Raw genomic sequence first — 27927 nt, 5'->3', positions numbered from 1 at the left:
GAGGAAGGGAGGGGAGGGCGGAAAAGACGGGCCGCGGGGCACGCTGGGAAGTGTGGTCCAAGAGTTTCACTCAGCCATATTCTTCCGGAGCGGGGGAGGCCAGAGAGGCAGCCGGGACTACGACTCCCAGCCGCCCTTTCGGTTTGTTTTTGTTCAAAAAAAAAAAACCCCACACTCCCCCTCCTCACTCTTCACACACACTCACACACACCCACGGCAGACACGCACACACCCGGGCGCCGAAGGGAAAGCCGCGTCTCGCCTTCCCGCCCCGCCGCCAGTCCGGTCTTGGCCTCGCAGTAGAGCGGGAAAGCGGAGGCCGGAGCCGTGACCTCTGACCCCGTGGTTATGCGGAGCCGCCGCATTCCTTAGCGATCGCGGGGCTACCTCCTTCTCCTTCGCCGCTGCTGCCGCCGCCGCCGCGGGCGACTGACGCAGCGCGGGCGCGTGGAGCCGCCACCCCTCCCCCACCGCCGCCCTCGCGCCGGGTCTAGCGCCAGCCGGTCCCCGCGCGCCCGCCCCCTCTCCGCGGCCGCACCCGAGTTCTCGCGCGCCGCCGCCGCCGCCACGCGCCCCCCGCCGCCGCCGCCGCCGCCGCCGCCGCCGCCGCCGCCGCCCCGCGCCGCCGCCGCCGCCCCAGCCCACCCCGCCCGGAGGTCCCGCGTGGAGCCGCCGCCGCCGCCGGGGAGGAGGAGGATGAAGGACAAACAGAAGAGGAAGAAGGAGCGCACGTGGGCAGAGGCCGCGCGCCTGGTGAGGCGGGCCGCCGAGGGGGGCTCGATGGGGGGCGTGGGGGGTTGGCTTGCCGAGCACCCCCCACTGGGAGGGGGGAGGGGCGAAGCCCTGCCCACTGTAGGAGGGGGCGGGCCACCCTTTCTGCTGGAAAGGGACAATCCCCCAAGGCGTTGGGTGGGGAGAGGTCCCCCGCCGGGTCGGAGGTGGCGCCTTTTTCTGCACGTCCCCCCTCTAAATTCCTGCGGAGGGGTCGAGCTGGCAGGCCGGCTCCTCCCCCTCCGGGCGGCGGGGCCCCCGCTTCCCCTCCCCCACTATTTGGCAGCTTCTAGGGGGTCTGGGGAAGCTTCGTTTATGCACTCGGGGGAGTTAGGTTTCCGGGAAGGGTCGGAAGCTCCTCCTTCGCTTCCTGGTGGGCAATGGGGTGGTGCGTTTGACTCCAGGGGTTGGAAAGAACCCCCAGTTTCAAGGACGCGAGTGGCATTTTGAGCTTTCGCAATCTAAACCAGGTGTGTGGAGGGAAGCAAATGCTTACTCCTAGCTTGAACCCTGAGCCTTGGTTCTCAAACTTTGGTGTCCTGTGGGGACACCTGGGGAGGTTGTTAGGAATGCTCATCCTAGGGCCCTACTTAAGACCTACGGAGTCTGAGATTCTGGAGTAGAGCTTGAATATCTTCATTTTAACCAGCTTCTCGGGTTGGTTGTAAAGCAGGTGGCCCACGTACCACACTTCTGAGATTCTGCTGACCGGACTTCACAAGCTAGACTGGAAACAGGCACTCTGCAGAGAACTAACTACACTTTGCAAAGAATGTATGCGTGTGTTCTCTCTTCCTTAGTGTCCTGGTGCATGTATACATGAAGTGTTGGGCAAAGACCAAGTGTCTCTGAAGATAATACTCACTGAGGACTTAGCAAAGGAGAGAGTAATTTGAGTATTTGAAGCTGCCTTGTAATGGGGGTTGTGAATTTTCTGTTCTCAAAGTGTCAGAGGACTTGCAAGTGAAATATCTTCCTTTTGGATTTGCACCCACAAAGCTAAGACACTTTGAGACATGTTCTTATAAAATCTTGCTGATGACAGTAGTAACAGGTTATGCTTGTCTCAGAGATGTCACTTCCTCATAACTGTCACAAAGCAGGGTTATAGTGCAGATAGTATACTTGTCTCTTGACACCCTGTAGTTTATATGTAATTGCTGTAATTCACTTTTAATGATGAATGAAGCTCAACCTTCTAATCTTTCATTTTATTGGGAAGTAGGGTTCCTGCCTCAGAGGTGTTGTGCAAAAAAAGACAAATATGTGTTGGAGGTTTTCACAAATCTTTGGTACACCTTTTTTGTTCTTGGAGCCTGTAAAACTCAGTTATTGACTTAAAAGAACTAACTCTGTTTGGTTTATAGGGGAAATTAAACTGGTGTACCTGATCCTCTTCCCCAGGCATTTGTTGCCCAAGAAACAGAAGTAGCAATTAGTTTGTAAGCTGAAGTTTTGTGCTTCAGTTAATTTATTTTGGTTTGGCATATGAAATTTGCAGATTTTGAAGTACCTAAATACTTTTTTCAGGTTCAGTCAGATTTGGAAGCTTTGTTTAGCTTTCAGGATCTCTTGGTAGTTTCAGGATTTCTCCATTGTTGCTTTACCTGAAGGAGAGTAGAGGAGAGCCAAAAGGACATGCTCTCTTTCTCCTGGAGGTTGAGTCTGTTCATTGAAATTCTCCTCTGAGTTTCTGTTCTGCAGGTGTTTATGACTCTGGGCACGACCAGGAAATTTGCTTGCCAGAGTTTTACTTGTTAGAGGTAGGTGAAAGTACCTTTAAATCCTGTGTTATTTATGTCTTGACAGAATTCTAAAGTCTGCTCGTCTCAAAGCTTTGTTGGCTCTTCCTAGTTGAAAGTCTCTAGGAATTTGGGGTCCACTCTTAAGCCTCTTTAGGTTCTTGAATTTACGGTGGTCTGCACTCCAGTATCTAGGTTGCTATTTCTGTTTTATCATTGGCTCAACTCATGCTAGATTATCCCAGTAAGTTCTTTCTCTTCTTTTACTTCTGGTTCTTCATTAAAAAATAGTAAGTCCTACTTGGAATTACTTGTGGTGCTCTTAAACACATGAAAGATGACTTGTGGGTATATGGTGTGTAGTTTTGCCTGTCTTTTATTGTTTTTTGTTTAGCATTTTCTGTCCCTTTGGATGGGACTAGTTGGTGAGCGAGGGGGAACTTTTAGAGTTCTCTCCTCATTTGGGGAAAAAAAAATTGTTGTAACAAATCAAGTGCTGGAGAGTTTGTGAGGCTTAACACTGGCTAGAGAAAACCTTGACTCCAGTGAGCTATAATGATAGGGCAGTAGATTAGATCTAATTACTCTTTGGACAGGTGAATTTGGAGTGCTTGCAGTGGCGATCAGATGCACTTGCTTGGGGGCAGTTTCATATTGCTCCCAACCTTGCTCACATTGGTAGCTAAAGTGATACCAGGAACCCTTTTAAAACTATTTTGGTAGGAAAGAAGAGACTTCTGGACAATTTCAGTAGTGTAGTAAGCCCCAGGAGGTTGATTTTTGCAGCTGTTAATTATGTTGTTGAGAAGTAGATATTGTTCTTTCAAACATTTTGTAGTCTTGTTTTTCCTAGATGTAGGAGGTAGACTTTAGGGGGTTGGGTGGGTATAAATCCTCCTACTTGTTAGGAACAATTTGTTTGGGAGAAATAGCTGAGTGGATTTCCCTTTAGATTGAATGCCCTTAAATGGATTCTCCCTGGCTTTGAGAAACTCTTCATTGCATGCTTTATCTTTCACTTTGATTCATGACTGACCATTCTTACATCAAACATTTTTTTCCCTTTGAAGTTGGAGAAGAGATACTTTTTTTTTTAAGTATGCTTTAGAAAGACAGACTAGGGATAGAACAGTGCTGAATTGTTCTTATACTGAAAGCCGGAGGCATGTACAGTTTTAATAAAAGTGAAAACTTTGTATCTTTTGATGTAACTTCCCTTTAGAGATTTTGTTTGCTCTCTCTTAGATTCTCAGGCTCTTCCTGACTGCTGTTTAAATAATTGGTAGCTAATTTTTCAGAGTCATGCCTCTTGAAGAAAAAAAAAAATTACCATACAAAAATTCACTAGCTTAGCTCACAATTAGTATCAAAGAAGTTATATCTGTGGCAGTGAACATTAGTAGCTTGTATTGTGGGTTTGTTCAAGTCAACACTGCTTAACTTGGCACTTAGGTTCTTGGAATACAAAGATGGATTAAGGTTTGCCCTTGAGGAGCTTATGGTTTTTCTGGGGATGGAGAAGGTCCAGACAGGTGAATAGAATTTCATTACAGGCATGGTAAGTGCCATCATAGATGTATAAATGGTAATAGACATCCTGGTTCCTGCTTATTGTCTAAGCATAATTATGAATAGCTCCTCCTTTTACTCTCAAGTGTCCTTCTTTGGAAGATAAATTAGCAGTGTTGTGCAACTATGGGGCACTGAAAAGAGACATTGAACTGTCTGGCAGAGAGCAGAGAAAGCTTCCTGGAGGAAGGTGCTTTCCAAACTGAATCTTGAAGGGTGAGTAGGAGTTAGGCCTGTCACAGAGGACATAAGCAGGAGCTGGTAACAAAAAATAGGAGTGTGTGTGTTTATTTGCAGGGTGGAGAGTGTGGGAACTGGGTAGAACTACACATAGTTATTGGAACATAAAGTTTGTGGAGAGACAGGCAGAGATCAAATTGTGAGGGCCTTGTACGCCAGGCCAGCACACACCTACTTGGTGCCAGGCACTGTAGGCACTCAGTACATTATCTCTAATCTCTACAACAACTCTGAGAGGAAGATCTCAGTATCCTTCCTTCACAAATGAAGGAACCTAGGCTTAGGGTGGGTAGGTAACCTGCCCAAGTTTAGAAGACCAGAATTTGAATTCCTTAGAACCAGGTCTGTCTGGTTCTAAAACCTGTGCTTTTCCAGTGGACTAGTCGTCTCTCTGGAAGCTTCAGCTTTCACTGTATATAATTAGGTTGCTGTTGAAGGACTTTAAATTGGGAAAGTGATTAGGGCAGGTTTATTTTGTTGGACTGACTGGGGCTATATAGCAGGGTAAGTTATGCAAAAACGGGTATTTGGTCTTTTTTTACTGGTGAATTTTTAGAATTGTCCCTAGCACAAAGTGAGTGTTTCACGTATTTGTTGAATGAAGGATGGCAGCGGAGTACGAATGAATTTGAGGAGAGCAGGGCTGGTTGCAGGGATATTAGCGAAAAGGCTATTGTGTCAGGTCAGGTCAGAAACTGGTGGTGGGAACTGGGGGACAGGTGAGAGTGAAGGGTGAAACCTGGGTTTCTGAATTAGGTGATGAGACAGGCTGCTGACCAATGAGAGGAATGTTAGAAGGCGGGGGTGGGGTGGGGTGGTTGAATTAGAGTAGGTGAGCACGTGGGACGTCCAGTACAGAACTGAGTATTTGGAGTCTGAAGCTTGGGAAGCAGTCCGCAGTCCAGGCTAGAGGTAGAGATTTGGGAGTTACCAGAATTTTGGTAGTAGTTGAAACTGTGAGAGATGATAATGACACCCAAGGAGAATGTAAAAACTGAACAGAGAGAGGCTAAGAATGGGACCATGGTAGAGGTTTTATTTCAGCAGCTACTCCTCCAAAACTTGACTTCCTTTAGTGCTCAGGGTTCATGATCTTCCACAGAGAGAACCTTCGCAGCAGTCCTGTGGGACTGTACATTTTACTTGTGACAGAGCAGTGCAGTACTTCGTTGTTACGGTTGTTAAATGACTGCAAGATGTTGGTGTGGTTTGGAGTAACCTCAGCAGCTGCACTGGTAGAGATGGTACAGAGATATTGACAGCCTCTCTTTTTTCCTCCCTGAGAAGAATAACATTTCTAAAACAACTCAGCTTTTTCAAGTGAGAGAGCTCTGGTTGCTCACTATGACCTTACTGCCAGGACTTAGTTATAGATGTCGCTAACATAAGTGGGATGTTCCATTTCTCATTGTTTGCTTGCACCAGTCATATAGGATCACAGCATCATGTTGCCAAATGGCAAAATGTACTGTGGCAGTTAACAGAATTTCACAACCCAGTGGTACAAAAGCCATCATTTAAAAAATGTGGGTACTGGGAATTCCCTGGTGGTCCAGTGGTTAGGACTCTTTGCTTTCACTGCCAAGGGCACAGGTTCAGTCCCTGTTTGGGGAACTAAGATCCTTCAAGTGTGGCCCCCCCCCCCAAAAAAAAGATAAAAAAATATGGATACTAATCAAAGTTCCTTGGGAAAGAAAATCTAAATGCATTTCTATTTTTTTTTTTTTTTTTTTTTTTGCGGTACACGGGCCTCTCACTGTTGCGGCCTCTCCCGTTGCGGAGCACAGGCTCCGGATGCACAGGCTCAGCGGCCATGGCTCACGGGCCCAGCCGCTCCGCGGCATGTGGGATCTTCCCGGACCGGGGCACGAACCCGTGTCCCCTGCATCGGCAGGTGGACTCTCAGCCACTGCGCCACCAGTGAAGCCCCTAAATGCATTTCTGTCTTATAATTTATTGCGTAGAAAACTATGTATTCTGTGGTTTAGCCGTATTAACAGCATCAAGTTAAGCGGTAATCAAGGTTGCTAAGGCCCCACATATCATAACATGTATGCTAAGAGGTTGTGTGTTTTCAGAATTGAGAATTAGAATATTTCATCTAATGGCAGTCACTTTCAGCAACTAGTTAGATATATGTGTAATTTGGTTTCAGAAGTAATTTTGTCTGTGGAAAGACTAAATTGTCAGCAGCGGTACCTCATAGCAGAATTGTAGCCCATGTTATATAGTGACGGATGTAAATGGAAGTTGCACACTGAAATCAGAACACTTCTATTTCTTCAGGTACTAGAAAACTACTCAGACGCTCCAATGACACCAAAACAGATTCTGCAGGTCATAGAGGCAGAAGGACTAAAGGAAATGAGGTTTGTATGGCTCTTGTTGCTTAATGTCAGGGTTTCACAGGACACGTGTCTTCCTGCACTCAGGCAGTGATATGAGAAAGTCCGCATGTGCATATATGTGTACATACATACATACACACATACACGTCTGGTGGTGGTGTGGAACTATCTCCCATGTTATGTGTCCTCTGGGTGGAGGGTGGGAGTGGCTCAACATTCATTTGTTTTCATCAGAGTTTCAGTGGCTCTCCCTATCCTTGCTCTCCCATAAATTTCGACATGGAGCTTGTTTTTTGTGTAAGGAGTCAGCACATTTTCTCATGTACTCTGTTTTGCAAGTTTCAGTGATAGAGAAGGGACAGACTCTGATAGGCTCCATCGTGTCTAAAACTTCCCTCCTCTCTATACCATATCTTTGAAGTCCTTTGTTTTAGGATCAAAGAAGGGTGGTCTAATCACCATAAAACCCACTGGCTTTTTTCCCCCTACTGATTCTAGGCATTCATGATATGAGCATACTAAATTTGGAGGTGACCTTGATTTTCTTATCCTGTGATATATTTTTCCTAGAGAAGCAACAGATTGGAAACACAGAAAGAATTGCAGGCACAAACAAAAATCAGTGCCTGTCCTGAATCCTTTCTCTCCTCACCCCAACCTTTTTTAAAATTAAAATGAAAGAGGAGAGCACAGCACAGTTCCTTCTCGGGATTCAGAACAGAGAGCATATATTCTGCTGGTTAAGCTTTAGCTGCTTGAAATTGATCTTTTAGGATCAAAAGATCCTCACTTTCCAGTTGTCAGTTCAGACATTCTCTAGCTGACGTTTTGTGGGGAGGGAAGATCAGGATTGTCTAGATACATTCATTTAAATACTACCTATGCACTGTGTAGTGTTGTAATTGTTTTTTTTTTGTTTGTTTTGTTTTTATGTGCTATTTCCCATCATGCTGCTGTCTGCACTGCTGTTGGACCACTGTGCCTATAGAAGGTAAATTAGTCCCTTTGGGACAGATGGAGTTGAGAACCTAACTTGTTTCTGCTTCTAGCTCTTACAGGAATTATGAAGCAGTCATGGTGGCTCGTGATGAGTGAGCAGCTCTGTGATTTGTAGACAGAGGTATAGTGTGTAGGAGTCACACTGTTTCAAGAAAGACTCTGCCAGCATGCCTTTCCCCACTGTAGCAGAGACATTAGCACACCCACTTGATACTCCAGATTCTGCACAAGGTTTCTTTTAGAGATTGGTTCTTCGTGAAATTTTTTTTTTTTTTTTAGCATCCAGTGTGTTCCAAAGCTGAATAAGTAATAGGGTTTTTTTTAATGGCTTTTTTAGACTCAGAATTTATTTTTAACACTCTGCATAAATTAGGGCCTCTAATTCTGAAAAATGCTGAGAGGCTTTACTTGAGATATTTATATTTATTTAACATGCTGGGGAGAGGGAAGAGAAGGTGCACAGGTGAACCCTAGCACTAACATGCTAGCGCCAAACTCAGTTAATATTAATAATGGACATTTGTCTGTATTTTTGACAGCTTTTCTATTTTAAGATTTAGTAAGTAGTCGCTAACTCACGTGAGTTGTCATTGTTTTGCGACCTACTGTTGTAGCAGGGACCATGATATAACTTAATATGCTATCTCTTTTTTTGGTTTAATGTTGGAGCATTATTGGGTACTAAATCCATTTGACTTTTTATATTCAAATTTAAATGATTGCTCCTGGGTAGATATAAAATAAAACCCATCTTTCCCCCTTCCCAACTGAGAAAAAGCAAATGAAATACTGTTCCTTTTGTGTGTTTATTAGAAAATGTTAACTGGAAAAAAAAAATTGTGCTTATTTTCTTGGGACAGCACCAGTGATCCTGTGGTTTTTGTGTTGAAAATGTTATGTGGCAGTTTCTGAGCGTGATATGCAGGTTGGAATATAGATGCTAGGAAACTCTCGGTTTTGTTTTTAATTAACATTAAAATTTAATTTAAATATTTTGGGTAAATAAAAATATTGGGTAATTTTTTTTTTCAAAACTCCTGAGTGTACCTGAAAAATCATTGTGTAGTGTTTCTAAATTTCTTGAGAGTTTGGTTCATATTGTCAAAAGGCACTAAAGAATTGTCAGGTATGGAGTGGAGATATCAGATAGCATGTCTTATCCCAGAGCTCTCTGGGTGTGATTTATGTGAATTTCATTTGTTGCTCTTTTGCCACTTTCAAAGTAGAATTCTTGTCATGCGATGTTTTCTTTTATATTTCTTCCTCTTTTTCTTGATTTAAGAGTGAGTTAAAGGGTATTAGAGCTTTGAGTAGGTAGACATATTGATTTGTATGACCACCTTCCATCCTTGTATGTTTTTACAGTGGGACATCCCCTCTTGCATGTCTTAATGCCATGCTACATTCCAATTCAAGAGGAGGAGAGGGGTTATTTTATAAACTACCTGGCCGAATCAGCCTTTTTACACTCAAGGTAAGTAATATAAACTCTACTTTAGTGCAGTGGTTCTTCAGCTTTTAGTGTTCCTAAGGATCACTGGTAGGTCTGGAATGTGGCCCATGAATTTGCATTTCTAATAGGCAGGCAGGTGATGCTGGTGCTGTTTTTCTGAAATGGCGCATTGAGATGTTCTAGTGTGAACAGAGTATTAGGAATTATTTAGTCATATCAGCTATTGTGTCTGTATTCAGTTTTTCCTTGTTTATATCTGCAGATTGTATGCAATAGTGGGATAAGTATGTGTGGGGGTAATTGCAAATGTGCCTTAATTATAGTTTTGTCTGTAATAATATGTGAAGGGTAAATTACTGGACAGCCAAGTAAGACCTAGTCTATGGAAAATAACTGCAATGTGAAAATACTTGTGGAAATTCAAAAACTCAGCATTTACCAAGTGACACTAATTACAAAGCAAGAGAACTTAAATCAGGTTCAGTTCGTAAGCTTAAACAGAGCTGAAATGAACAAGCTAATTATTTTTCTACCATTTGTGATATACATCATTTAAACCAGGGATTGGCAGATTTTTTTCTGTTAAGGACCAGAAAATAAATATTGTAGGTTTTTTGGGCCACACTGTCTCTATCGTAACTATTCAACTCTGCCACTGAAGCAGGAAAACAGCCACAGAGAATGCACAAACGAATGGGTGTGATCCAATAAGACATTATTTATAAAAAGAAGCAGTGGGCTAGATTTGGCTTGGGGGTGTAGTTTGCTGACTCCTAATTTAGACATAGTTGACCTGTTGATGGTGAGAAACTGCAAATTTGATGCTGATCCTTATAATCTTCAATAATGTCGTTATAAATTGCAGTAGTCCATAAACAGACTTTTCTCTTTTAGTTTTGTTTTTGATAGACTTGTTTTCTTTAATTAATTAAAAATTAAACACTCGAACAAATACCAACTATATAACCTGTGGTCATAAAACTTGATCTTTAAGTACACATCAGATGTACCTTATGTTCAGATATCTGTGCTGTTCTCTGTGTTGTTTTTATTTGTAGTATTTCAGACTTTAAAAGGCAGCATAATGTAATGTCAGAAACTGAGCCTTGGAAGAGTCAGAACCCTGAATTCAAAATTTAGCTTTGTCACCTGGGACAGATTTAACCCCTCTTTATGGTGGTGTATGCATCCCTGACAGTCAGTCCTTAATAAATGGTACCCTTTATGATACTCCTTTAGGTTCCTTATCCTTAATTGCTTGTTAATGGCATTTTTCTATTATATATTATTAAATATATTGTAATTATAGGTAATTATATATAGTTGTGTGGATTATATGTGTTACAAATGTGCCAGTTAATGGAACATTTCTCTTTTAAGAGGGAGAAGAAATACCTATTTCTATGGATACCTTAAGGATAGGAATTGAGTTTCATTTGTCCTTGTAATTTGGCTCTGGTCAGAATTTTTGGCATAGTCCATGTTTAATAAATTTTAAAAAAAATAAATGTATTTACTTATTATTTTGGCTGCATTGAGTCTTCGTTGCTGCATGCGGGCTTTCTCTAGTTGCGGTGAGTGGGGGCTACTCTTTGTTTACTGATTAATGGTTGTTGTGGTGCGCAGGCTTTCTCATTGTGGTGGCTTCTCTTGTTGCGAAGCATGGGCTCTAGGCACATGGGCTTCAGTAGTTGTGGCACGTGGGCTCAGTAGTTGTGGCTTGTGGGTTCTAGAGCGCAGGCTCAGTTGTGGCACACAGGCTTAGTTGCTCCGCAGCATGTGGGATCTTCCTGGACCAGGGCTTGAACCCGTGTCTCCTGCATTGGCAGGCAGATTCTTAACCACTGCGCTACCAGGGAAGTCCCTGGTAGACTTTTAGCCTGGTTGATTATCCGTGCGTGCTATCCGTGCATGTCTCTTTTAACATTTTGACCTGTTAGAAAGCGATATGTGCAAATGCAACAGAAAGTAAAATGCAGCAGGGGAAGTGAAGGTAGCCCATAAATTCTGCGATTTGTAACCTAAATGATAATTTATATGAATAATATTTGAAAAAATTGGATTATAATTTCCTTATAGCTTTACTGCTTGTTGTATTCAGTTAATATATTTGCCATGATGGTATTGATACATACAGGCACACCTTATTCTCCACCACTGCCCCCGCCCCTCCCGGGGCTCCTTGAGAGTCTGAAGTGTCGATTAGTCTTATTAATTGCCTCATTATCACAACACTATCTTCCAGAAGTTGTCCAGGCATTTACTTTATTGTTATTTGGGAATGGGTAAGAAAGGATACCAAAAATCTGAACCAGCTGATTACCATCCTATCCTCATCACCCGAGGACCCAGGTCTGCTGAATAAAGTACAAGGTGGTGCATTTTTTCCTTTCTTATCCTCATTTGAAGAAATTTCAAACCTACAGAAAAATTGGAGTACTACACTGAACACCCCACCTATCTTGCTTTCTTCCTAATTGTTACAAGTTTGCCACATTTGCTTTATCCCTCTCTACATATATATGCTTTTTTTCCCAGAACCATTTAAAAGTGTTCAACTAGTACTGGTACTTCACCTTTACACATCTTAGAATGTATGTCTTAGGAGCAAGGACATTGTCTTACATAACCACAATACCATTGTCATAGTCAAGAAACTTAATGATACAGTAGTATATAATATATAGTCCATATTCAGTTTTTTTCTAGTTCTAAAAATATTCTTTATTTTTGGCTGTGTTGGGTCTTTGTTGCTGCACGCAGGCTTTCTCTAGTTGTGGTGAGCGGGGGCTACTCTTCGTTGTGGTGCGCGGGCTTCTCATTGTGGTGGCTTCTCTTGTTGTGGCTCATGGGCTCTAGAGTGCAGGCTCAGTAGTTGTGGCTTGCGGGCTCTAGGCACGCAGGCTTCAGTAGTTGTGGCGCATGGGCTTAGTCCTGCGGCGTGTGGGATCTTCCCGGACCAGGGCTCGAACCCTCGTCCCCTGCATTGGCAGGTGGGTTCTTAACCACTGCACCACCAGGGAAGTCCTGTGGCATTTTTTTGGTCTGTTTTTCTCATGTGTTAAGGAGAAGCATGTGCAGAATGGCTTGGTATTTTTCTCCCCACTGCTTGGAAATCTCTTCTAGTGGGCCATCAAGGTCAGAAACCATGTGGTTTCACTACTTAGTTGAAAATAGGAGTTTTTTCAGTTCTGAATACATTTGTGTGGACTTATCTATGGTTACCAAAGCTTTACGGATAAGCTGGAGTCTTTGGGGGCATGCCACAGGGTTTCTTCTCTGATAAAAGTTGTTCTGGGTAATGCGATGGTACATTTGACACTATATGTAGATGCTTGCATCAGGCCTTAGAATTAGTACTCAGGGATGTGTGGGATAGATGAAATCTATCCATGCTTTGAATTCTTGTTTTGAATTGCTTTTCTTAAGCTTTTCCTGAAGTCAGCTGTCAGTGTCCATCATTGCCTGGTTACAGGTGGGATTTATATTGTTTTTTACACTTGGAATTTCCCATCCTTGTAAAACCAGTGAGAGCTCCTTTGTAGTGTTTTACATTTTTATGACTGTCATGCTGAACTACTTTGCTTTTGTGACTAGGTGTCTGTGTCATTGGTGAGTTTAACCTGGGTTGTGAGTTGTCATTGCAGCACTCACTGTCAGTCATGACTGCAGTCATCTGAACATTGTTCAATTTTATTGTGGAATGATGCTCAAGTCAAAGTGTCATGGCCATCTGCACTTTATTATACCTTATGTAGTGATATAGGGCTCAGCCTTAGGGGTGTCCTTTAATTCAATTAACAAGTCCAGTTGAATCTTTTTAGTATGTAGAATATATATTTTTAAAGTATTAAAAAATCTTCTTGGTAAAAAAATAAATGACTACACTTAAAGTATCCATCCATTAAAATTCACTGTTTGCAAATGAAAGAAAAGCAAATGGAGGACGAGAAGGAGGTAATTTTTGCAGTTTCACAATGTTATTTATAGATCTACAATTAAGTTTTTCACATACAACTCCACACTTGCAGTGATTCCAGAACTATTTATATTACCATTAAATACTGAGGAGACTTCCATACAGTCAAATCATAGAGTCTGTCATTTGCGAGGCAGGACCAGAATCCATTTTGATTTTTGTAGGTACGCATCAAGCAAAGTGGGCTTCTAAAAATGCAAGTCATATCATCCACTATCCTGCTTGGCCCTTGCCTACCTCTTTGATCTTTCCTGGCACCTTCTCCTTGGTCATTATACTTCAGCCACCCTGGCCTTCATTTACTCTGTTTCTCAAAGGCCCCAAACTTGTGTCCACCTCAGAGCCCTTGCACTTGCTAGCCCCTATGTCTGGAAAGCTCTGGGGTAACTTCTTGTCATTTGGTTGTTAGTCCAGAAGTACCTTCTCAGTGAGGCTTTCTCTAACGGTAGTTCCAATTCCACAACATTATGAGGGTTTTGGTTGTTTCACAGTCCTACCTTGTTTGTTTGATTACTTGGTTATCATTAGCCTCCCTCCACTTGAATGTCAGTGCAGGGACTTGGTTTTCACTGTATCTCCTGTGTCTGGCAAATAGTACATAATGTAATAAATATTGGCTGAATGGAAAGTAGAAGATAGCATCATCAATACCTTAAGCCAGCTAGTTCTCCTTGTCGTCTCCCTTTCTTTTATATGTTTTATTATAGAATATGCGTACTCTGGGTTATTTTTTCTTCTCAGCAAGGTAACTTCTAAGAACCCTTTTTTTTTTTCCTTGCTCTCTTTAGAGCAATTCTACGTTAATCTGTGAAAGAATCTGCTGACACTAGAAATAAATCTTGGGACTTCCCCAGTGGTCCAGTGGTGAAACTCCACGCTTCCAGTGCAGGGGGTGTGGGTTTGATCCCTAGTTGGGGAACTAAGATCCCACATGCCACGCGTGGTGTGGCAAAAAAGAAAAAAAAGAAATAAATCTTTCCCAGGCTGAGGCCATAATGTGGTTCTTCTAATTGCTGAAGGCAGAAACTGAGCCATTCGAAACAGTTTGAATGTTTTAGGTATCTTTTAGGTATCATGTTATTCTTTTTAGTTTTGAACTTTGGTCATCATCTTTGTTAGAAAAAAGAATTTCTTTCATATAAAATGGTAGTGATGTTTTTAGATGATGTCTTTTATAGTCCGTGTTAGCTTTATCAAATATATGATCATTTTAGTGCGTAGAATTCTAGAATTTTAGTGTGGAAGGGGCTCTCAAATCATCCGGTTCATTTGCATTTTGCAGGTAGAAAACTGAACTTCTAACAGATTAGGTTTACCCATGACCGTGTGTCCTTGCAACAAATGCATTTGGCCAAGTTGGGACTAGAACCCACGGCCCTACCTTTTGAGTTTGATTTCTTTTCATTATGCCAATTCAGAATAAAGAGTTTTTCTTCAGGTTTTAGGATCTTTGGTTACTTCATCTTTTTAAAGCATCTTATGAGTTCCTTGATACTTCTCAGAATGTTAGTTTTATTCTCGTAATGAAAATTCTTATAATTGTTAAGCAAAAGTAGCTTTTCATGTTCTTAGATGTGTACTCTTCAGTTATGGGCGGTTGGTTTGAATTTCTGCCCTCTGCATTGATCATACCGGCATTTCTGATCGTGGTCATTCTTTTCTGTACCAGAGTGAGTGGTATATGGTGGTAGTAAGAGCACTGGAGTCAGCTTGAGGTCTGGGGTCCAGCATAGTGCCTCAGGTCCTATGGAATATCTCCATTTATACTTCTTTGTCTCTAACACTGAGAAGTTGAAATAGATTGGTCGTTTAAATACTTCAGGTGTAAAACCTTTCATATCATGAAATGGAGCTGCATGATGTAGATGACTGTGAAACTGCTCTGGTTGAAACAAGCATGAAGACCCCGCTTCTCCATCTGTCGTGGATTCTGCCATCCCTATCCCATTCCCCAAGCACCCAAGGCATCTTTCCCAGACCCAGGAGCTCTGTTGAAAACCTCCTAGAGTGAAAATTCAGTGAAGATCCTTCCTGTGCTCACATTTTAGCATCTAGACTATTTTGTGTGAAAAGTAAGTTGGCCCTGGATATTTTTCTTTCCTGTTCTTTTGTGACGCGTTTGGTATTTACTGGAGGCTGACTGTTTTATTACAAACCCTTTCCCACTCTGTACTGCATAGAAGGCCTACTTAGTAGAGCAGTACCATTTACTCTGGTTAGTGGTAGCAGTAGTTTGGTCTTGATGGAGGCCTTGACCCGTCATTTGGTAAAAGTTTCCTTATTGGAGTAATTCTCAAGGGCCACCTGGATCCACCTTTGAAAAATGGGGTATTCTGTTGTCTGACAGGATATTCAGCAAGCTCAGGGAGAAAAGAGAACTTGATTGTTAATGGAGCCCTGGTTAGACTCTGGTTTGCCTAAGAGGTGAGCAGCCTTTTGTCCTGCTACCTCCTGAAGTTCAAAGCCCTGTAAGAATGAAGTGGTAAATGATAAAGGTCAGGGAACAGAGGTTTGGAAAGCACTACCACTGGAATTCTTTTTTGTAGCTCAGAGGGGTGGGCAGGATGATAATTTCAAGGTTTCTAAAGCAGTATATATATATATTTTAACAAAAAGGTTATAAACATTTTTTAAGTGTGATTTTAAAGCATCAGGGTTCTAGGAAAATGAGGAGCTTGTATGTACTTCAGGCTTCCTTGGGACTGTGTGAAAAAATGCTTAAACTTTTCTGTGGTCAGCCAGTATGAAAACTGCGTTTGATCTCTTCTCAATCCTTCACATCAGACTTTTGGGGAGGGTTGTTTGAGGAACTTGTTTGGTGGCAGAAAGTTGCTTCTTATTCTAGTTTACATAATCTGGTGGAGAAGATGGAAACTGCTGCTTAATCGAGTGCTAACTGTATTCCAGACAGGCATCGTACTGCTCACCTTGGTCTCTTGAAACATAAATGTGTTTCCTACTCCTGTACTAACGGGGGAAGCAGCCTGAGAGAGTTTAAGTAAATGGTATGAAGTCACCTTTTTGGTTATTTGAGAGGTTGGTATTTAACACACGGAGGACAGGTCAGGATATTCTAAGTTTCTCCCAAATGAGTTGGCTCTTAAATATGTGAGATGCATTCTCAAGGTTCTGAGAGAATGACTTCAAATTCTTTGTGCATCATGAGGCAGGAGAAGAATAGGGAGCCAAAAAGATGTCTGTGTTCTTCTGGAAGCTGCTGTCTTCTTTGATTCAGTTGTACTAGATGGGCTTCGAAATGTGTGCTTTTCCAGTCAGGTAATCCTTTTGTTTTAGTTTTCTCTTTGGCTCTTTATGCCAGCTTTTCTTTGGTAAATTAACTCCTGACAATTCTTTTAAAACTCCTTATTTTTTTTTTGGTCTGCATTTCCACTGCCACCTTAGTATAAGTTATCCTTGTACGCTAGCTACTGAAATAGCTCCTGCCTGGTCTACTTGCTTTCACTTTTGCCTCCTTAGAATCCAGTTTGCTCTTTTGTAATCCACAAAGCAGCCAGAGGGGTTTTTTAAAAAACAATTTGATCATGACACATCTCTGTTTGATTCAAGTCTGTGGTTTCCTATGGTGTTTACCAAAAAATCCAAACCTTGCTCAGCCACACTGCCCTTCTTTCAGTTCTTTGAATTCCTTAAGCTCTTTCCAGTTTTAGGGTCTCCTATTTGGAACTCTCTTCTCTCCACTTCTGCCTGGCTCAACTTAATGGGTATCAACTTAAATCTCGGTCCCTTAGAGGAGCCTTCTCTCCAAATTGGGTTTTCCTGTTGTGCCCTGAACTTTACTTCTTTTCACTTACAACTTTATAATTATATAATTATTTGGGTGATTGTTTGATGTCTCTCCTGACCAGGTCTTAGGGCAGAGAATCTGTATTATTTTGTTCTGGGCTATATCCTCAGCATCTCTCATAGTAGGTGCTTAAAAGTGTTTGTTAGATAAATGCAGTGGAAAAAGCATAGAAGGAGGTTGTTATGACTTGATTGGTAGCAGTTCTCTATGCCAAACAGTAGAATTGGTTCAGAATAGTAATTGTTAGTATTAAAATTGAAACATGTAGTACAGAATGTTTATCAGGATCTCTTTTTCAGGGAATGGAGTGTTTGAAAACCTCCAAAGTGTAAGCTTTGTTTTCTCAAAAGAAAGAAAAGGTAATGTCCAGTGTTGCCTTTGAAATCTAGTGCCGTATTGATTCCTGAGATTCTGTGTTTGCCTGCCTTCTTTTTTCTATTGCCTCTCCCTGAAAACTTTTAGGATCTTATTTCCATGATTATATGCTTTAGTGTGGGTCTTTTTGCACTCCGCGTGTCTTACTCAAATGTCTGATGATTTTTGGTTGAGGGCTATTCTTGACTCTTAAATATTAGCGGGAAGTTCAGTGTATTGTGGTTTTGTGGCTTCACTTGTCTCCTGCAGCAGTAGGTACTGGTTGTCACTTAGATGTATGGTACTGGAGTAGGGGTGCCCATCTCCTCCTAATGTAGACTTAGCAATTCCCATGTTCTCAATTCCATACCTCATCCTTGTCTGCCATGTACCTGGTTTAAGTTCTGAGCCTTTCTGGAATTTAGGGGATGAATGTGCTTGGGTCTTTTCAGTATCTCCTAGATTACTGTAGTAGCTTCCTAACGTCTCCTTACTTTGCTCTTGCCACCCTCCTCAACACTGGAGCCAGGAAATTTTTTTAAAAGCTCATGGAGGGGCTTCCCTGGTGGCGCAGTGGTTGAGAGTCCGCCTGCCGATGCAGGGGACACAGGTTCATGCCCCGGTCCGGGAAGATCTCACATGCCGCTGAGCGGCTGGGCCCGTGAGCCATGGCCGCTGAGCCTGCACGTCCGGAGCCTGTGCTCCACAACGGGAGAGACCACAGCAGTGAGAGGCCCGCGTACCGCTAAAAAAAAAAAAAAAAAAAAGTTCAGTCGGACTGTGTCATTCCTCCCACCCCGCTTCACTCAGGGTAAAGGCCAAAATCCTTAGAGTTGCTTGCAGTGCCCTTTCGCCATCTTCGTCCCACCCTCACTCCCATCTCTCTTCCTCTTACTCTCTCCCCTTGTTCACTCTGCTTGACAAACACAGTGGCTTCTTTGGTGATCCTTTAACATGCTATCGCTATTCGTCTCCAGGATTTTGCCTGTGCTGCTTCAGCTGTCTGCAGTGCTTTCCCCCAAACACCTTCATGCCTTGCTCCCCCACCTCGTTCAGGTCTGTGCTGGAATTGCACCCTGATGCCTCCACACCGCATAGCTCTCCCAGTCCCCCTGTTCCCTGCCTTACGTTTTTTTTCTTGGTATTTATCACTGTGTGATATACCATATTATATATGTTTTGCTTTTTGTTATTGTATGTCTCCTTTGACTAGAACTAGTCCTCTAGGGGAGGAGTTTTTAATTTTAGTTAATGCCGTCTCTTCAGCCCCTAGGAAAAAAGTAGGTACTCAGTATTTGTGTGAGTAAATGAATCATAGTTTATTTCTTTTAATTTGGTAATATAGTGAATTAGTTCAGTAGAATTTTTTTCCAGTGCTCAAGCATCCTTGTATTCCTAGGATAAATGTCACTTTGACATGGTTTTCTTTTAAATAACATGTCATTGGATTTAGAGTATGAATAATTTATTTAGGATTCTTAAATCTGTGTTCATAAGTGACCGATCTGATATTTTGATTTCAAACCTTGCCGTGTTTTGGTATTAAAACAAGCTGTGCTGTTTTCCCTCCATTGGTTTTTGCAGTAGTCTCTTTAAGACAGAGATTATTTGGGGTTTTTTGGTAGAACATGCCTATGAAGGCTACTGGGTGTGATGTGTCTTACTTTTAGAATATGTTGTTTTTAACTTTTAAAAATTGTGAAATATATAAACTATACAAAAGAGAATATATGCAAATTTTGTTATTTTAGATAACAATAACTGAGAAATAAACTGCAGACTGTATCCACCAGCCAGCTCAAGAACAGAACATCCTCTGCACCCTTTGAAACCTCTGCGCAGATCCCTTTCTCTCCCTGTGGAAGATAACCACTGTTCTAATTTTCATATTAATCATTACCTTGCTCTTATTTCCAGGTTTATCCACATGTGTATGTATTGCTGAACATGCCTTTAAAATACCTTTACGTGAATGGAATCACGTTGTATGTATTTTTCTCTCACTTGCTGCTTTGTGCTTATCATTTCTGAGCTTGATGTGTGTTGGTGCATTTAATTGAAATACGTCATATTTTCTGCTATATGCTGTCTTATGGTGTGAATATTCCGTGATTTCTTTGTCCATTCTGCTCTTGGTGTGCATTTGGGTTGTTTCTAGTTCTCGCTGTAGCAAACACTGCTGCATTGAATACTCTTGTACGTCTCTTGGTGCATGTGTTCGGTAGCTTCTCTAGGGTGTGTACATTGCTAGGAATGGGACTGACCAGGAGGTTTTGCACCTAATCATCATGACTAGGTAGTACAGCTGTTTTTCGTATGTAATCGTATGAATTTGTAAAGTAATCGTATGAACTTACATTGCTTTCGTAGTACATGAGAATTCCTGTTGTTCCACAGCCTGAGTATTGTGGGTGTAAATTAGTATTTTTGTTCTGTTTTTAAAATACGGTATCATTTACCTACAGTAAAATTCACCCATTTTGATGTACTAGTATGCAGTGTACTAGTGTACAGTTCTATGAGTTCTTTTTAAAATTCTTTTTTTTTTTTAGTTCACATTTGTTTTGACATTTTATTTGGCATTTTAACAGTGATATTTAAAGGTATGCCATACGTGTCTTGAATGCTGTTGCTCCAGTAAATGCTTTTGTTAAAACATGCTTCTCCCTCCCCTAAAAATTCAGTTTTATATTTATATACAGTAAAATTTACCCTTTTCCGGTTATAGTCCTTTGAGTTTTGACAGACACATACAGATGTGTAACTGCCACCATAATTAAGATATAGAACAGTTCCATCACCCCAGAAACTACCCCCTTGCTTTTTTGTAGTCAGTTCCTCTCCCGACCCCAGCTCCTGGCCAGCCATTGATTTGTTTTCTATCCTTGCAGTTATGCCTTTTCCAGAATGTCATATAAATGGATTTATACATTATGTAGCCTTTTGAGTCTGGCTTCCTTCGCTTAGTGTGAGGTATCTGAGATTGAGCTATCTTGTAACGTACAGTATAGTTCCCCCTTACCCGAGGTTTCACTTTCTGCAGTTTCAGTAACTGGTGGTCAACTGCAGTCTGAAAATACTAAATGGAAAATTCCAGAAGTCAACAATTCATAAGTATTAAATCGCACACTCTACTGAGTAGTGTGGTGAAATCTTGAGCCATCCTGTGCTGTCCCGCCTGTGATCACCAACCATCGACATCATCTCCTCCTGGCATCCAACCACTGATGTTGTCATGGCTCAGTGATCTAGGGTTACCTGGAGCAGATGATCTTCCTCTTGAAGAAGGTCAATAGTAGCCTAACACTACGTCACAATGCCTACATCATTCACCTCACTTCACCTCATCATGTAGGCTTTTTATCATCTCATATCATCACAATAAGAAGGGTGAGTACAGTATAGTAAGATAATTTTGAGACAGAGACCACATAACTCTTACTATAGTTCTATTTTATTATTGTTGTTGTTAATCTCTTACTGTGCCTAACTTATAAACTTTATCATTGGTGTGTATGTATAGGAAAAAACGTAGTATGTATATATAGAGTTCGGTACTATCTCAGTTTCAGGCTTCCACTGGGGGTCTTGGAACATATTCCCCATGGATAAGGGGGGACTACTGTATATCAATAATTTGTTCCTTTTTAGTGCTGAATAATAAATATCCCATTGTATGGATCTACCATGTTTTGCTTATCCATTCCTCAGCTGATGGACGTTTGGATTGTTTTCTTCTTTGGACTACTAAGAGTAGTGCTATGAATATTTGTAGACAAGTCTTGTGATAAACGTTTCAGTTCCTCTTGGGTAGATGCCTAGGAGTGGAATTGCTGAGTTGTGTTGTAATTACTGTTTACTTTTCTAAGAAACAGCCAACCTGTTTTCCAAAGTGGCTATATAAGCTTACATTCAAGTTTTTTGTTCTTCAGTAAAATTTTTTCTTTTTTCCCCCGGCAGTATTGTTTTTTTCCTGAAGTCTATTTTGTTATTGATATAACCCATCCAAATGTCTTATAATTAGTTGTTTTTTTTTTTTTTTTTTTTTTTGCCGTACGCGGGCCTCTCACTGCTGTGGCCTCTCCCGTTGCGGAGCACAGGCTCCGGACGCGCAGGCTCAGCGGCCATGGCTCATGGGCCCAGCCGCTCCATGGCATGTGGGATCCTCCCGGACCAGGGCACGAACCCGTGTCCCCTGCATTGGCAGGCAGACTCTCAACCACTGCGCCACCAGGGAAGCACTATAATTAGTTTTTGCATGGTATATTTTTCCATCCTTTTGCTGTTAACCTGTCTATGTCTTTCATGTTTAAGGTTTCTTTATATTTTTAGTTGGATCTTATTTATTTTTATCCAGTCTAATAATTTCTACCTTTTAATTAGGATGCTTGGACCATGTACATTTAGTGTAATTACTGATAAGGTTGGATTAAGTCTTCCATCTAGCTCTTTTTTTTCTCTTTGTCCTATTTTCCTTCTTTTCTTTTCCTGCCTTTTGGATTGAGTATTTTTATTTTTTATTCATATTGCTTTGAGATATTTATTTATTAAAAATTTTTAATTGAAGCATAGTTGATTTACAGTGTTTCAGGTGTACAGCAAAGTGATTCAGCTATATATATATACATATATATCTATTCTTTTTCAGATTCTTTTCCATTATAGGTTATTACAAGATAATGAATATAGTTCCCTGTGCTATGCAGTAGACCCTTGTTTATCTATTTTATATATAGTAGTGTGTATCTGTTAATCCCAAATTCCTAATTTATCCCTTCCCCCACCACCTTACCCCTGGATTGAGTATTTTTGTTGTTTTTTTTTTTTTTTTTTTTTTTTTGTGGTACGCGGGCCTCTCACTGTTGTGGCCTCTCCTGTTGCGGAGCACAGGCTCCGGACGCGCAGGCTCAGCGGCCATAGCTCACGGGCCCAGCCGCTCCGCGGCATGTGGGATCTTCCCGGACCGGGGCACAAACCCGTGTCCCCTGCATGGGCAGGCGTACTCTCAACCACTGCGCCACCAGGGAAGCCCCCGGATTGAGTATTTTTAATATTCCCTTTTATCATCACTGTTAGCTTATTAACTGTATCTGTTTTTTCCCCAGAGGTTGCTTTATTATTTACAAAATGCATCTTTAACTTCTCACAGACTACCTTTAAATAGTATTATACATTTCACGTAAAATGTAGCATCCTTGTGATGCTCTTCTTCCATTTACCCCCTCCTAGTCTTTGTGCTATTCTTTTCATACATTCTACTTCTATATAGGTTATACACGTCACAAAGCATTACTACTTTTGCTTTAAACAATTCTTATAAAGAAATTTAAAAATGGGGGGAAAAGTCTTATTTTACCCACATATTTACCATTTCTAGTATTCTTCATTTCTTTGTGGAGGTCCAGGTTTCCATTTGTTACTGTTTTCCTTCCTTCTGAAGAACTTTAACAGTACTGTGGTGCAGATATGCTGTGACAGATTCTCTCAGCTTTTCCTCGTGTGACAACGTCTTTATTTTGCCTTGAAGGCTATTTTATCTAGATACATTGAAAGGTTCCCACCCCCACCCCCAGCATTTTAAAGATGCCAATCCTTTGTTTTCTGGTTTGCATAGTTTCTGATGAAAAGTTTGTGGTAATTCTTATATGTGTCCCTCTTTTTTCTGTTGCAGCTTTGAAGATTTTTCTCTGTATTATAGGTTTTGACAATTTGATTATGAGGTACCATGGTGAACTTTTCAGATCTGTGGGTCAAATTTGAAATATTTTCAGCCATTTTTTCTTTAATTTTTTTTTCCTGTCGTCCTGTTTCTTCTGGAAAGACGTGTGTTTGACCACTTTATATTATACCACAGGTCACTGATGCTCTGTTAATTTTTCCAATCTTTTGTTTCTGTGCTTCATTTTGAATACTTTCTGTTGCTACTGATCTTTTCTCCTGCAGTATCTAATTTGCTTTTAATCTGATCCAGTGGATTTTTCATTACCGATAATGTATTTTTCATCATTAGAAATTCCTTTTTTTTTCTTCTTTTATATCTTCCTTTTTTCTCATTGTGTTCATTCTTTTAATCCTTGATCATAGTGCATGCATTTATGGTAGCTCTTTTAAGTCTTTGTCTACTAATTCCATCTCTGTCATTTCTGGGTCTTTTGCTGTTGACTCTTCTGCTTGTGAGTCATATTTTCCTCCTTGGCGTATCTAATAGTTTTTGTTTGGATGCTGACAATGTGAATTTTACAATGTTTAGTGCTACAGTCTATCTTCCTTTCAAGAGTGTTGGGCTTTATTTTGGCAAGTCATTAGGTTACTCCCTTTGGATTAGTTTACTCCCTTTGAGGCTTGTTTTTTGAGCTTTGTTAGGGCAGATCAGAGTAGCCTTTTCTGTAAGGATGATTTAACTCTCCTACTAAGATACTTCCCTTCTGGGGTCTCTACCAAATGCCTCCGATGGTTAACAATGTCCCTCCACTCTGACTACTTGGTAACTCCTAAGTCTCTAGGCCTTCTGTTTGGCGGAATTACCTCTGGGAATTACTCAGCCATTCATTGCCCAGCCGAATGGAATTTCACCGTATACATATGCAGAGACCCTATGCAGATTTTTCTGCAAAGCTTCCTTCTCTCTGGAATTCTGTTGTGCAACCTCAAGCCATTTTAGCCAACCAGAACTTTGATTCCTGTCTCAGCTCAGGAAACTGCTGTGCTCTGCTTGAGATGCCGTGAGTGTGTGTGTGTGTGTGTGTGTGTGTGTGTGTGTGTGTGTGTGTGTGTTTTAAGATAAACTGTTTCATGAGTTCTTGTTGATAATTCCAATTCAAATTCAAGACTATAGGTTTTTTGCTTGACCTTTTTCAGTTTTACATGTATACCTCCTTTCTTATGTGGAAATTCTGGTTCCCAGTGAAACCACATAATTACTCATTTGCTTTTTCCAGTAATCTCAGAATAACAATACCAGCACTACCACCAGCAATAGGAATACTCTAAAGGGGTTTTTTTGTTGTTGTTGGCCTTAGGTATATTTTACTAGGGATTTAACACATCACTGCAATTTAAAAATCACTTGAAATAATTCATTTGTGTGTGGTTATGCCATCAGCTTGATACACAGTTTGGTTTATTAGTTTTACCTACTTTTAGAGATTGCATTTATAAATTTTAATTTTGCTTTATAATGATGTAAAATATTTATGTATGGTTCAGTACACAGCACAGTGTTCATTTAATGAATTCTGTCTCCTTTCCAATCTCCTTTACCTGCTTCTTTTCCCTGTGGGTAAGCATTTTATTTTATTTTTTGTTATTTTCCTTCCTTTTCAGAAATATAAACAACATATTTGTATTTGTATCCTCCTTTTTTAGAATGGCATCATTACACACTTTTCCCTACCTTATTTTTTTTACTTGACCGTATGTCCAGGAGATCACATGGCCATGTTATAGAGCTATTCATTGTTCCTCCTGACAGATGTTTAGCATTGTATTTTGTGGATTTACCATTGTCAAAAATAAGCAAAGTGTGATCCACAGACTGCTCTCAGTTTGTGAACTATTGTTCCTATCTGTGATGAGCTAAGTACAGAAATTTGGAATGTTTAGAAACTTTTATTGCAATTTGACATTGCCACAACACCTGAGTATGCTTGGTGGCCTCATCCCCACTCTAGAACAGTGTATAGATCCGCTTGGGTGTTTTCAGGCTTGCACAGTGAGTCACGTGGACTAGTCCTGTGCAGTAGGACCACATATTGGTCTTTGATGGGTTGGGGGAAAAAAACCAAAACTGGTCCTTTAACCCAGATAGAATGAGAAGGAGTGTATCTACTCTGTGTACCCTTTTGGTGTACCTGGCGCCACAAGTTTCGACATGTGTACTTTTAACGTATTTCTTCAGTTCTAAATAATTTGAGATTTCTATTATGAAATCTTACTTAATTCATGAATTAAAACTGTGTTTTTATAAGTTTCCAAATATATTTATTGTGTTTCCTCCCATTTTATCCATTTTATTAAATCAGTGTCAAAGAAGTGGTATGTGTGTTTTGGATTCTGTTGAGACTTTTTTTTTTTTTTTTTTCTGGTACGCGGGCCTCTCGCTGTTGTGGCCTCTCCCATTGCGGTGCTCCGGACGCGCAGGCTTAGCGGCCATGGCTCATGGGCCCAGCCGCTCCGCGTCATGTGGGGTCCTCCCAGACCGGGGCACGAACCTGTGTCCCCTGCATCGGCAGGCGGACTCTCAACCACTGTGCCACCAGGGAAGCCCCTGTTGAGACTTCTGGCTTAATATTATGGTCAGGTTTTTAAGTGTTTTAGCTGTGCTTTAACAGTATATATTTTTTTACTTGTCTGTTTTCTGTATTAGTATTCTATCTACTTTCTGTCTCTGTGACTTTGACCTACTCTAGTACCTCATATAAATGGAATCATACAGTATTTATCCTTTTGTGACTGGCTTGTTTCACTTAGCATAAATGTCTTCAGGGTTCATCCATGTTGCAGTCTGAACTCGCTTTTAAAATTCCTCTTTTGTACCCTCTGCTGGCTTGGAAGTTATTTATTCTCTTTCTATCATATAGGTTACCTTTACGTTTTTCACCATGAATACTTACAGCCTAAACTGAATATCTGTCTTTCCTCATAAACGATAATTGCATTTTCAAGTGTTTTAATTCTCATTGTTTCATCTCTCCCATGCTCTTCTCTAGAGTTCCACCTTACTTTTAGCTCTCTCAAAGACAAGCATTAAAAAATGTTTAAAAGTTAGTATTTATGTTGAGATATTCCAAATTTATTGGTTTACCATTGCTTCTTGCATCCCATTCCTTCATTCTATGTTTCCTTTCTTTTGTATTAATGTACATCATTTATCTAGCACTTCCGATTTGGATCTGTAAGTATAAGCTACCTTTCTGTATCTTAAGGCCTCTTTGTTTTTACTCTTAGATGGCATTTTACTTGTGTAATGATTTGCAGTTAACTGTTATTTTCCCTCGTAGGAAGATGTCATTCCCTTGTTTCTGGCATCCATTGTTGCATTTGAGAAGTCTGGTGTCCGTTGCTAGTTATAATCATTCTTTTCTTTTGGTTGCTTTTACTACTTTTTGCTTGTCTTTATTGTTCTGCAGTTTTGCTGTAGTGTATATTTGAGTAATTTACCCTGGCAATCTGAAAACTCATGTGTTCAATTTTGGTCAGTATGTCTTTGAATATAATCTTTCTTGCTTCCTCTTCTGTTGTTGATATTTATTGATATTTTACCATGTTAAAACTTCTCATTCTGTCTTCCATACTTTCATATTTTCCATCTCTATCTTTTTGTGCTACATTCTGTGAGATTATTTCAGATCAAGAATACAGTTTACTAATTCTTTAGTTTTGACTGAGTATTCAGCTTTATAGTCACATTTTTATTTCTAGATTTTTTATCTGCTTCTTTCTGAAATTTGTGTATTCTTATTCTATCCTGTTCTTCTCCTGTGGTTTTTCTAATTTTCTTTCTGTACATTTAAAAATAACAATTATTTAAAAGCCTCTTTATTCTATTTTCCTTAGATCTGGAGGCCTGAGTTTGCCTATTTGTTGTGTCTGCTGAAAATCCTTCCTGTCTTTGAGGGCTCATTTCTTTATATAGTTTTTTTTTATATATATAATTTTTATTTATTTATTTATTTATTTATTTATGGCTGTGTTGGGTCTTCGTTGCTGCGCGCAGGCTTTCTCTAGTTGCGGCGAGTGGGGGCTACCTACCCTTCGTTGCAGTGCGCGGGCTTCTCATTGCCGTGGCTTCTCTTGTTGCAGAGCACAGGCTCTAGGCACGCAGGCTTCAGTAATTGTGGCACGCGGGCTCAGTAGCTGTGCTCGCGGGCTCTAGAGCACAGGCTCAGTAGTTGTGGCACACAGGCTTAGTTGCTCCACGGCATGTGGGATCTTCCCGGACCAGGGCTCGAACCCGTGTCCCCTGCATTGGCAGGTGGATTCTTAACCACTGCACCACCAGGGAAGCCCTCTTTATATAGTTTTTAATTTTGACTTACAGGTCTATCATCTGTGGGATTTGTTTTTTTATGTGAGTCAAGTTGTGGAGGTGTCCCTGTAAGAAAGTTTGGAGCTTCTGCTGAACCTGACAGGTGTCTGTAGTGTGATTCCTGTGGTTAGGCTAATTTCTTGGCTTGGCGTTCCTGGACTGCTTGCGTACAGTGATTTTTGGAACTCATACTTGTGATAATGGGGTTTCATTTTCTCAGAGGTGACTTTTTCACCTCTTGACTTCTGGCATATGGCATACTTCTTTTTCATGGACTGGAAATGGGAGTTCTTTTGTGGCTTTTGGTATTTTATGCATTTGACTCATTTTCAATTTCTTGTCTCTTAGTTTCTTTCAGGCATTAAAACACCTGTCCTAAGCCCTAAGCCCTGTGTCTGGTTTTAGTAGCCCTATGAGTTATTTGGCCTTGTAGCTTGTTTCTAGCATCAGGGAATTTCCCTTTCTTGCTTTTGGGCTTGCCTATGTGTATGTGTTATATTTTGCACAGTTTTTCTGTGTATTTGGATTGGGAAACGAGTGTTGCTGTGTCAGGCCTGTCTGCCATATTCACTGGAAGATCCATGACACATTTGCTCACTTGCAGTTACATCCTGTAAAACAGGTGTAACTCACTAAAACA

At 40.9% G+C, this 27927-nt stretch overlaps 1 protein-coding gene across 4 annotated transcripts in view; it reads left to right on the top strand.

The window, feature by feature from the left end:
• The first annotated feature begins 640 nt into the window (after positions 1 to 640).
• The window catches only part of ASXL1 (ASXL transcriptional regulator 1), a 68603-nt gene continuing 41316 nt past the window's right edge, over positions 641 to 27927 (top strand). For 2 of the 4 annotated variants that reach the window (XM_032604545.1, XM_032604543.1), the window contains exons 1-4: positions 641 to 753; positions 6609 to 6691; positions 7659 to 7661; positions 9035 to 9143. In XM_032604545.1, the coding sequence (XP_032460436.1) occupies positions 697 to 753; positions 6609 to 6691; positions 7659 to 7661; positions 9035 to 9143 (252 nt within the window). In that variant the 5' untranslated portion in view covers positions 641 to 696. Of the gene's footprint in view, positions 754 to 6608; positions 6692 to 7658; positions 7662 to 9034; positions 9144 to 15792; positions 16378 to 27927 lie in introns of those variants that run through there. The other 2 variants (XM_032604544.1, XM_032604547.1) reach the window with 2 other exon arrangements.

This window comes from Phocoena sinus, chromosome 15, assembly GCF_008692025.1.
Source record: "Phocoena sinus isolate mPhoSin1 chromosome 15, mPhoSin1.pri, whole genome shotgun sequence".
In the NCBI taxonomy this organism is placed as follows: domain Eukaryota; kingdom Metazoa; phylum Chordata; class Mammalia; order Artiodactyla; family Phocoenidae; genus Phocoena; species Phocoena sinus.
The sequence above is the reverse complement of the archived record's forward strand: the minus strand, read 5'-3'. Positions and strand labels throughout refer to the sequence as shown.